The 12764-nt window shown below is 38.9% G+C and overlaps 1 protein-coding gene across 1 annotated transcript in view; it reads right to left on the bottom strand.

Moving 5' to 3' along the window:
- LOC138287493 (solute carrier family 23 member 1-like) overlaps positions 1-12764 on the bottom strand; it is a 293360-nt gene that overhangs the window by 16496 nt on the left and 264100 nt on the right. Inside the window, exons 9-11 of the mRNA XM_069227946.1 lie at positions 12161-12325; positions 6602-6710; positions 5248-5343 (exon numbers count right to left, since the gene is read on the bottom strand). Coding sequence (XP_069084047.1) covers positions 5248-5343; positions 6602-6710; positions 12161-12325 — 370 coding nt within the window. The remainder of the gene's footprint in view (positions 1-5247; positions 5344-6601; positions 6711-12160; positions 12326-12764) is intronic.

Raw genomic sequence — 12764 nt, 5'->3', positions numbered from 1 at the left:
CCACATAGGTTGTGCCATAAAACTGCACACCTGATGCACATTTGAGGCCATTTCAATGTAAAATGTGCTCTCCATAAGTGGCATTAGCACACCACACCACGCTTTGGTGATACATTAGAGACATTGTGATGCATCATTGGACGTGCACTACTCTCCCACAACCTTCCGGAGGAATGGGTGTGTCTCATTTGCTACACTTGTTCTTTTTTGGTAATCTTTTCATTTCTAACCCTATTCCTTCGGTGAAGAACATCGATGGAAGCATCAACCCTCTGAAAATTGTTCCAGCACCACTGTCCTCCAGGAGAGAAGATTGCCTATGATGCAAAGAGCTCACAGATCATATTTACTCCTCGCTTCCTGGACCGCTCCATTCAACTCATGAAAGCAGTCATGCCCGTCCGGGGGATCTCAGCTCCATGCGTAACTTCCATCTAGCTATTCCCTGTATCCCGCCTATGGTATATAATCCTGTTGATTCCTTAAATGCTACCACCACCGCTCATTCTCAGCACAAAGAGGTAAGTGTGATCCCTCTGTTGAGGAAAACTTTCTACAGGCCAATCCCTTCACTTCCATTGGCCGCCAAGGTCCCTTCTGACAACACAGAACTACTACGGGTTCATAGATGTGAGGTCAGGCGAAGGGGTCTTTAATGTTGCCTTTTCAGAGAGTTGGGATGGTCGGGTGGCTTCCCTGTTTATGGCATATTCCATTGTTAAATTCTACTGGCTTTGTGAAGATATGATGCAAAATTCACTGTACGTGTTATTATGAACAGGCGCTGCACAAATGCGAAGATTGTACCCAAGCATTAACTTGTCTGTTGATCATCAATGTGTACTGTCTATCATCGCCTGACTGACTATGTATGCAGATGCCAATAAAGAAATATATATTTTTTTTAAAGGAAGCTGAAGTAGTGGTCACGGCTTAGTTATTTTTTTTTATGTCCACCAATTTTGGTTTAGTCACTTGAAAATTCTAAAGATGGCTGCACACTTCCTTCCCGTGCTGACTCATCGTTCTGTTCATCATTCTGACATAGGTTCCTGCCTTGATTACGTAAGTGACCTGCACGTGGGCCTCTCACTGCATGTTATTAATCAACTCCAGTTTTCACAAAACATGGCGGCCCAGCTGCTAATGATGTTTGTTCATTATCTGTATCTGTACTGGTCTCAAAGCAATGGATAATCAGGACCTATCTTTCATGATGACTGTTTAACTTGCCACATGCTGGTCCATGCTTAATGATCTGCCACACGTCACCTATTAATGTGGCCTTAAGTGAGAAAGGTGCCCCAGGGTGGTTGTATCCTCTCTTCTCAAGTTGCTAAATCTGGAATTCTTTTCCTCTTAACTTATGCGCAGCCACAAGCTAGTTAACAGTCATGAAAGCAGTAAAGACCCGACTGTTCAAACTATGGTCTGGTGAATTGAAGAAAGAGCTATTTAATATATTTATCAGCACAAGGATGTGTTTGCAGGTAATTGTGCGTTTTATAAATATATATATATTTAAATGGATTGCACATATCTATGAATAAAAATATAAATAGTTACAAATACAGTGTCTAAAAGGAATGTTTCTTCATGAGAGGCGCTACTGGAAGTGTTTTGACTTGTTAGAATCAGAATTAAAATCGCTGCGAGTCTTTAAGGGGAAAGGCTTTACATGAAGGGTGCATGGTAAAGAAAAAAAACAAAGCTAGGGCCTTATCAAATAACCTCATCTATGTGAAGGTGGCCCTGTGTGACTGCAGTGGAGTTTGCAGGCTCTAGCAAGAGTTTTTTTTAGAATAGCTACTATCCATCATGCAGTAGTGGGCTTGACTACTGTACATCACCCGTACCGCCAGACTCATGACGAGTAGGATGATTTGGGATTTTTACCTTAACGTATGGGCACTGGTTGTTGGTGCCATGTTTTTCTTATACTTTTCACCCTATGTTTATAGCCACTGGTCTATCTGCCAAGAGGAACTAGCAAAATCGTAGTTTTGGGACTGCAGCAAGGAACTCCAGGTAGACGATACACCAGGAGGGACATCAGGAGAGATTAGCATGGACACCTTAAGGTTCAGAAACAGGTACTTTCTGCTGTTTGGGAATTCCGATCTATTACATGGATACTCTGCTCCTGAAACACAATTTCATTGATGGGTTGGGTCATCCCAGGAGGCTGGTTGTTCAGGTTGGTACATTATTTCTAGAGCACTTCATTTTCACTACAACCCCCTTTTCTCAAGGTACTTGTAGTCGGCATTTCTCTGAAATGGGCATACAAACACCAAGGATTAGGCCTACTGCATCTGGAGCACTATTCTTTGAATCACAGCCATGGTTTTCCGCCCAGTTGTGTGTAGCCAAAGGCAACCAGAAAGTAAGCTTCTTTGAACAAGTATTTGACCGACTCTCATGGAATATGTTAACTTGCGGCCAGGCAGGTACTTTGCTCAAAGCAATTACATACTGGAATTCATTTCCCGATGGTGCCCAGAGACCCCCCTCTCTGCAGCTGTTGCTGTGTTTTACCGTTCGCCCCTTAAGAATTTGATATGATGGGAGATGTTGACAAAATCATGAACTGCACACTTTTATCGAGCTCAAAAGGGACTACTTGGTTCCAGTCACACACTTCCTGCAGGTGATTGGATAAATAAGGCTGCTCTGGAGTTATTGCGTGATAACATAACAATCGCAATTGGCAGTGCCTTTTAGCACATCCATTTAGCAGGGGGCTGGAGAGGTCCATCAACTAATATATATCTCAGATTAATCACATCCAGACAGTCACAAGGGATGACGTTAAGAGCATTAGGGTAGTTTGGATCCTATTTTGGCACAGGTACAATTCTCATGGAGTGATGTTTCTACTGATTGGCACCTGAAGGTGTCTGGAGTGGTTGTCATGGTTACATGGGCATGAAGATGGGATTGGACAAGGAATCAGAGATTACATAATGTATATTTCTTTCTGCGTGTTGTTCCTTAACTAGGTCACAAATACCTATCTTGCACTTGCCTCAACTCCTTCAGTATTACAAATATATTACGCTCTATAGTCCGTGCCCATGAATGAAATCCAGGAAGGCTGTGAGATGTCCAAACTGGGGTGACCATTGGAGGTGGCTGCTTGAAGTTTAATGGGAAAACAAACCACTATGAGACTTGGCAAGCATTGGCAGCCATCTTTGATACCGACCTTTTTAAAATCTGCCCGCTCTTGGTTCTGAAATGCTTCGTACTGAGGAGCTGGATTGGAGACAGACCCCTCACTCTTCAGAAGGTTTCTTCAGTGCGTCCCACCAACAGAAGCTTTTTCTCTCAATGGTAACTCATGGGACTTTGTGTGGGGCTCAAGTCATCATGTGAAATGTAGTGAGAGTGTCCTGTAATTCTGACTGAGACTGAGGCCGCTTTATAGATCACTTAGTTTAATCTAGCTGACTTTCAATAGTTTATTGTACAACCTTGATGTATTCTAGTTGTTCAGGAAAAGTTGTGTGTTGGTGCCTGAATGATAATTTTGGTGTATGGGTCAAGGTATCACGGCACTATTCACCAGTTCAACATTAAGTGTATGTAAAATGAATCATGTGGACCAGAGGTAAGCACATTAGGCTCTTCCCTTCTAGACCAACAATTGCAATTGGAACATGGAGCCATGGATCAGTATCAGTATTTCTACTTACAATCGTTATTTTTAGAACAATCATGAGCAATCTACACAAATTACTTTTTGCTGAATTCAGAATTGTGTCTAGTTTTTAGAAATATACAGCTTTCCAGCTCATGAATGGGGAGTGAGAGGTTACCTCAGAATTTAAGGTGTCACATATATTCACAGGGATAAATGCATTCTAAAAACACATATAATAGTTTCCCTTACAAACATGAACTAGATTCCCACATGTTTCAAAGTGGCTTTCAAAGTAAATTATTTAATACGCTTGTTAATATTGGATTGACCAGTGTTGATACACACAGCTATACATTTATATACGCGAACAAAGTTGCATCACCACAATTAGATTCCCCCATCGTGAACTTTCTGTCAACCCCGTGATGTAGGTACATGGTCAAGCAAGCTCTGAGACCTGACCTGAGGTTAATGACTGACAGGTCATAGGTGAGGTAACACTGAGCCGGCAGGCAAACACACAAACCAGGAAATTAAGCTCAGATCTTACAGATAGGAAGCAACGGTCCCCGGAGTTTGGTCCCAATAAAGCACATATGGGCAGAAGGCCGTATGCATTAACAAACACACCATAAAGTTAGATGCACATGTAGTTTGGAGCACATAGCCATTCAGGACACAGTACAAACAGCACACCCAGGGACCACACGTCCCTCAGGCCAGACATCTGGACACGTACTTGCTGGCCCACATTGTGTCTAGGCCCACCTGCGTTCACTATGTGGGATTGTATTCATGACTCTGTGACAAATGTTCGCATTTTTTACCAAGAAAAGAATGTATTTTGTAGTTTTATGACACCCAGATAAATGTATAAAAACCAGCTTCAATTTGATGTACAAGAGACAGTCCTCAGACCCTGGTTCTGTAACTGCTCTTCCGGCAATAATGTTTGATTAAACAAACTGTTCCTGTTTTGCCAAATGCCTCTTGTCTTTTGTTTTTTAAGGTAAATTTCCATTTGAGCAACACTCTACATCAGTGTACACCTGTGAACTTAGAAGCAACACTTATAAGAGGAGCCTGGGCATCTGCCCAACACATTAACGTTATAGTTTTCAGATTTATAATATAATTAGTAATTAGCACACAGTTTGCAAGAGGACAGCCATCATATGGGCAAATGCCACCTGACTTAAAATTCAGGAGCAAATAGAGTTTCTCATTTGAAATGTAAATAGCCCCATAGTTCCCATCAAAACCTAACTGTGAAGCTGTTCTAAGAATGAATTCCAAACACAAACAAATTATCTTTATCTGTAAATACCATTTCAAATGCACAGGTATAATCAGTAATACACCCAAAACACGTTTCCATCCTCTTAGCTGATCAGTCACTGCTATTGCAGATTCAACAGAAAAACTGAGTGGTGTATTTGTTTTGTAGACTTTATGATGCAGAGTTGCAAGTGGATATGGCATTTACGAGAGAAGGCAATAAGAATGTTTCACAGAAATAGCCGTTGTTTTGTGATAGTCCTACAAGTGCAAAAGGTGCAGAAAGCATGGAAAATCCTAGATTAACAATGGCAATGAATTACCTGGAATGGTGTTGTCCAGAATAAAACCGAAGAACCCTCCTACAAACATTCCAGTAGTGAGTAGCACGAGGATAACTTGGTCAAGTTGGACAATCCCTATAAAGCATGTTAAAGAAAAGTAGTTAAACAGCTCATGAGATGAACCATAGCTAAATCTAAGAAATGTCTTTGTTATTATTCCTACCAGTAATGAATGTAGGAGTAGTCGTCACTCAGATTTTGCACTTCTTGCTGCAGTAAACTGCAGACTCATAGAGGTCTATTCACAAAAGTAAATTTACACACAAATATATCCAAACTTGTAAATTTACTCTTGTACTTTGTAGTAAATTTACTATTATTATTGGCTATTTCCGAGTGTAAATTTACTACAAAGTCTCCACCCCCTGAAACAAGAGGTGAAGCCACATTTAAGAGTGCTAATTTACTACAGCTAAAAAAGAGCCTTGGAGTAAATCCCGAAGCACACATGGCCAACTATTGGTACTGCAACACCATCACCTAGAAAATATTGGGAAGGACTTCAAATAGAACCCCACAGCAAATAATGTTAAAATAAATTGATTCATTTAAACTTTTTAAACATGTATATAAATGTAATTTAATGCTAACCAAAATATATATAGATCATAAATACATTTTTTATGGTAAAATAGTTTAATAAACTGTATAAAATTAAAAATAACCATAACTATAAATTAAAGACCTAAATTAATTAAAATATTTATATACATAACTTTTTATAATTCCTAATACATAGGTATATAGAAACATTTTACTTTGGGTGGGACTTTAAAAAAAATAAATCTTTAAAAAATAATTTCCTTTTAATGTATCATATTTAACTTAATTTAATATTATATTCCCAATTAAGCTAACAGTGTTAAGTTACTACCACTAACTTTTCACATGGAGGCAGATTCCTCCCCACTGGGGTGAAGATTTCCCTATGGTAAAGTATAGGGAAAATGTAAACCGTTTATTAGACTAAATAAATAAATATTTTATGTTAAATATCAATGAAAACTAAATTTATTTAAATGTAAAACAAAATAAAAAAGCTATGGCATTCTTCAATTCTATAGCATTCACTTAAGTTTAAAGTAAACATTTCATTCCTTTAAATATAATAAATTAAAATTATGTTTTTAAAGATTTGATTTACAAAACCCCACACCTGTCACAGTGATTACATTAGTAAAGAGAAGGGTTGGTGCTTTAGCAAATGAACAGGGCTAGTTATAACATGTTTGTTATCTCTTGAGCACCTTCCTATGAAGTTCTGTCCTTTTCATCTGTTCCTCTGCCTAGATGTTTGTTCCCTAAATATAGCACTAAGAAGATTTGTACTCACCAGTCTCCATGAGTTTTGTATTCTTGGTGACCCAGTTGGGAATAGTAAGTCCAGAAAAAATGGAAAATCCAATAATAAATATATTTCTTGAGGAATTCATATCTGCAAACTGAGGATGGAAAACATTATTTCCAAACTGGGTATACCCTTAACCTACAAATACATATTCTGATATTCTGACACACACACACATGCACAGACATCCCCCTCCCCCCAGTGATGCAAAGGTAATGCCCAGAAAGATGTTCTTTGTGTTCCTCTTATTTTACTTTTTTGTTGCCCTCCCAAACTGTCCCTCTCTCATGTCATGATTTGTAGCTGATCTGGCTTTGCCAATGTCAAAAACTAGTCACGTTAAAAACTTTAAAAAAATGATTTAAAATGTCAATTTTTTCCAAAGTTATGGGGAATGAATATTATATACTTTAGCGAGCCAAGAGCAAATTGAGCTAATCACACCTTTGGACTAGAACTAGTTAAGCTATGCTGATGGGCCTGACAGTGTCATCTTCTCCTCCCCGCTTCAAACGCTTCCTGAACAATAGAGAGATTAAGGGTGAGCTCTCCTCCGACTTGTTTGATACATCTGTCACAGGGGTGTAACAAAGGACCCTACAGCCCCAGTGGTTTGGGGGGGGCACCGAGCTCCAGAAGGCCCCCTCAGCACAGCACTGGACCTGAGTGTACCCGCAGGGGGGTCCCCTCCATGTTCTGTGCAGAGGGACCCCTTCCAGTTTCACTACGCCACTGCTATCAACATCAAGCTGCTGACAAAGCTAGAGAAGCACTCAAGGGGCAGCTCAGAATTAATTTAGAAATGTCTACTATTTGCATGCTAGCTGGCACCCTTGAAAATCCTGTTCAGAGCACTCTGCTCTTTGAAGTCTGCATAGGAAGAAATAGATGAAGGACAAAGACTTCTGCTTGCTGATAATATTAATGTTAATATTTCTGTCTGGAGTTGGAAATACCAGAAGAATTTAATTGTTTGCCTGAATCTGTGCCTGATCAGTACCTATCCCTGGACTGTAAAAACAGTCTCCTGTAAGAGACCTGCAAGCCTGCTGTAGACCCTCTCGCCTGAGGTCACGGGTGTTCAAGGGCCCTACAGCAGAGAACTTTAATGCCAGATAATTGGTGGAGCACTAGGAAGATCTTTTAAACCGGTTGGCAATTTTGGGGATCGTACTATACAACTTTCTGGAGTGGTCTTTGTTCACTGTAAAAGCTGGATGAAAAATATGTTGTTGCCTTGTTCTTTCTGAAGGTTTCACTTGCTGTTCAGACCAAATTCTCAAATGTGAGTCTATTTTTACTTGAGGAGAAAAAGTGTTTCTTCTTGTGGATGTTTCTATTTAGGCAGTGTGGAATTTCAGTCACAGCTCACATCAACAATGTGTCCCGTCACCCCTATTGCCTGCCAGTTGGATTACATACTGATGACACAGGAATGTTATTTTTCTGCATCAGTAAGCTGTGTGTGGATACAGGAAAAGTGTGGGGAACACCCTTACAATGAAAGCTTTTGGGGCTGGATGGACTGTAGATCCAGCAGCCTACCCAGTCCATAAAGTTGTTTCCAGTCCAGTAGCATATTGGTGTTCTCCCCTCTGTCCTCTCTAGGCAGTACAGGTCTCAAGATGTACTAGATTTCAGAAAGAAGCTTAGCCATCTTGGTTACTGACCTACATTACATGTGTAGATAGCTTTATATAATTCATTGAAGGGCACAACGCCTTCATTGTAGTCAGAGTCTGTAAGGAACATGTGGGTAATACAAGACAATAATCTGTCTATGGTGATCTTTTGGTAAACTCTGCTACAAAGCATATTTCTCCATCTTCAAAGGTTAAACAAAATAATTGATTGCATAATAAGGATTTACGGAGGAGTTATATACATAATCTCCAGTCAATGATTGTATTGACTAAGGCTATGTATGCATAATTTGGTTAGTATTGTTATCTCTTAAAGCTCAGAATGCAGCAGGTAACCTCATTCAAGGTCTCAATAAAAGAAATAAAATCGTACATGATATCCAAAGCCTCACTGACTGGTATAGGAGCTCTAAAGGAAATTTAAATAGCAGGCTTGATACACAGCTATCTTTTACCGGTACTACCTTTGTACTGGTGTTAGAAATATCAAATTCTTGTTTGACTGTAAAAATACACTCTCTGATCTACATAAAAAAATCCAATCAGTGAAGAGCGTACTCAAATGATAACTAATCATTTTGATACAAATTCTGCTACAGTCATCCCTGCCAACTTTCCCAATTCCATGCATGATGTGTTGTTCAGATTCATGTTTTTTCCTTTGAATTCAGGGACTTGCAGTCTTGTTTCTGGGACTTGTAGTCTTGTTTATTCCATTCTAAATCAGCACTACAAGTCCCAGAACTCAAGAAAAAAACCTGGAGTGGAGCAGCACATCATTCTTAGACCTGGGGAACTTTGCAGCTATGTACACTTTATATGTTTTCCATCTTCAAAGGCTGACAGCTAATTCATTACATACACAGGAATTATAGTTGATTTACTGTCAATTAGTTACACTGTGAAAGAATTGCTGCTAGATGGTCAGTTTGATGCTCCCTTGCTTTGCCAGCAAAGTAAGAAAACATTTGTATGCCTAAACTTGTTTAGTTGCACATCAGCCAGGACCTTGTCAGAGAGGGTGTTTAATGCAGCTGTAGCCAGTATCAATGATAAACAGGCACTCCTGTGATCCAAAAATATAGAGATATTGGCAATCATTAAAATGTATTTATACCATTACCATGAGGACTCTTGGCAGCCAATCCGACTACTAATGGCCAATTTAGACTGATTTAACTGAGGAATATGCTGAGATTGAAAAGATACTATAGACTGGAAACAGGACTATGATGGTGCATTTCCAACTTTACTGGTTTCGGTACTATTTTACTTTAGTGGTGTCAGCTAAACGCAAACTCATTGGGATTGTAGATGTATCTGGTTTCTGACTGTGGTCTGGTGGTGAGCAAGGGCAACAATCAATATTCAGACCATGCTAAGTGTTCTTCACTTTTTCTCTTCCTTTTTGTGTTCAGGGAATGATTGCTCCCTTCAAAGTCAGAAATGCTGTAATGTGCAGTTTTTCTTGGGCGGCATGTCCCCTCTCCTTAGAATTTTGTCCCGGGACGGGTCCCTGAAACCCAAGAAGGCCCAGAGAGGTGAGCTGCATGTTTAATTGTATTTTGTCCCAAGGGATGGGGTCCCTGGGGCCTTCTAAGGCTTAGAAGGGCTGCCTGCCTTAATATATATGTTGTGGCGCCGGTGAATGAGGTCCCGGGCTGGGAAGGCCAACCCAATGCGCCACACGCCAAAGGCTGTGCCTGACATAGGGTTGGCAGCCTGCTGGGGTTTGGCCATACAGCTTGATGGCGGGCCAAGCCCTTTGACCAATACCCACTGCGCACAGCCAAAGGCCATGAGCAGCATGGGGTTGGCTGCCTGCGGAGAGATGGACATATGGCCGGGCTGCAAGTCAGGCCATGCAGCTAACCCCACAGCACGCACAACCAAAGGCTGTGTGCGGTGGATGGTTGGCTTTACGTATGGTAATAAAATATTACTTCATGTTAAAAAACCATAGAAACTCACTGAAATAACCAAAGGTTAAAAAAAATTCACTGAGAAAAACAAATGTTAAAGTAAAATTATAGTTAGGTGTGATAAAAAGATCTGTTTTTGTTTTTAAAAAACAACATAGAAATTCACTGAAAGAACCAAAGGTTAGAGTAACTTTATAGTCAGGTCTGATGAAGAGATCTGATTTTGTTTAAAAGAAACTTTAAAAATTCACTGAAAAAACAGAGATTAAAATAACATTATAGTTAGGTGTGATAAAACGATCTGTTTTTATTTTTAAAAAAACAACATAGAAATTCACTGAAAAAAACAAAAGGTTAAAGTGACATTATAGTTAGGTGAATATCCTATCTTGGTGAGAACACAAATGTTTTGGACTAAAATAAAAAACTTAGAAATTCACCAGTTATCTTTTAGCAAAGGTAACTATAATTTGCGCCCTGCCATGCACTGCTTAGGACCTCACATATTACATCATTTATGACATGTTCTATGACATCATTTGTGACATCACTGATGAATCTAAAATGACATTATTGATGACATCATCCAAATTTGCACACATTACTCTATAAAAGAGTATGGCATTAGAGGTCTGAAAGCAAGTACAATATAGCTCAGAATAATATGAAGCATCACTAATGCCATCACACATACAAATCCGAGGTCTATATTATACGCTTCAGGTGTAGCAGAGTTCACATTAAAAATCAACCACAGATAGACCCCTACTGCACACTGTGTCCAATCTGTATACAGCTGTTCAGAGACCACCAAGTTCCTCCAGATACTCAACATCTGTTACATAACTAATGCCCCACTACAGATAGCCTTTACCTGTATCAAACCCTTCACAGTCACCAAAAGTAAAAAGTGGGTACTGTAAACAGCCTCTCTGGAGAGACTTTACTCTGCACGACACTGTTTGCAGACAATGAAACTCTCATGGGAAATACACCACAAATTATTTAAAAAATACCTACTAAGAACAGTTTTCATTCTATGCTAAAGTTTTCCAAAGAGATACTATTCATTAAAAAATACCCAAAGTTATGCTACCTACAGCCTTCATACTGTAGTGAAAACTTTACAGACAGCCCATCTTTTGAAGCTAAACAAGCACATGTACGTGGGTTAGTACCTGGTTCACACAGTCTTCTATCTTATGTTGAACTTGACGTGCTATGTCTATTCTGTTTAAAAACTCTAGGCTGCTCACAATACTTAGTATCAGCTATATACAATCTTTGCACTATTGGAAACTTTTGCTGCAGAACTAAAACACTTGTGTAAAACATGCTGGACACAAATAGTCCACTGTCATCTGCACGCAGAATTACTCTTCAATACAAAGATTTATAACATGTTCAATACCTCTACATACCTATGATGCATTAGCAGCATGTGTTTGATAAACATCACACCCATTAGCTGGACCCAAGTTGGACACAATTTGGTAGAGAAGTAATATTATAGTTATTTGCCACTTCATAATTTATAAATCTAACACACTCATTGTATCATGTCACCAGTGATATCATGAACAATGTCATAGAACATGTCATGGATGATGTAACATGTAAGGTCATCAGCAGTGGATGATGAGGGCGAACGTTAAAGTTATCACTGCTAAATATAACTAGTGAATTTGTATATTTTTTTAGTTCCAAACATTGAGATATTCACCTGACTATAATGTTAGTTTAACCTTTGGTTTTTTTTCAGTGAATTTCAAACTTTTTTTTAAATTGTTTTTTTAACAAAAACTGATTTTTTTATCCCACCTAATTATAAGGTTTTAACCTTTGTTTTTTTCAGTGATTTGTGGGAGCATACCTACAAACATTCCAACACACACAGCACACACACACAATTTACTACAAACCAGTGCAACTATAAATATTGACTGATTACCTGTGAAACCTTAAGCCCAAATATATACCTGCAGATTAGAAATTCCAACAGCAGCAATGACGCCGAACATCACCAGAAACATTCCTCCGATCACAGGCGTCGGAATTGTGGCAAATACAGCTCCAATCTTACTAAAGACGCCCATTAGAAGCATCAGTATCCCACCAGCGATTATTACCATCCGACTTCCCACCTGTTTCAAAGAGTGGGGAAATAAATTGAGAAAAGATTTTAGCAAATCTCTGAAAACAAAGAAATACTTTGAATATATAATTTCTCAAATTAACTGGTTTTAATGAAGAAAAATAAGTCAATCAGATGTGTTATTTCATAAATAAATTTTAAGGAAAAATTAGTAAAGACATATTGGTTTAATTTATTGTATTAAAAATAAATGGTGAACAATATACAGATAGCTAATCTGAGAAAACATTTCATAAAAATTCAGGTGCACAATAACCAATATGCCCTTCATTCTTCTTTTCGCCAGTGACAAAGGAGTTTCATTTTTAATGTCATTACAAATCAAGCAGAGTTACTCTAATAATATGGTTGAATTACAACAAGTGATTAGATTGCAGGTTTTCCCAGTAGCAGTATCCAATTGGCGGGGCCTCACCAAAATAACAAAG

This window comes from Pleurodeles waltl, chromosome 4_1, assembly GCF_031143425.1.
Source record: "Pleurodeles waltl isolate 20211129_DDA chromosome 4_1, aPleWal1.hap1.20221129, whole genome shotgun sequence".
Classification (NCBI taxonomy): Eukaryota; Metazoa; Chordata; class Amphibia; order Caudata; family Salamandridae; genus Pleurodeles; species Pleurodeles waltl.
This window is presented reverse-complemented; position numbering and strand designations above follow the sequence as displayed.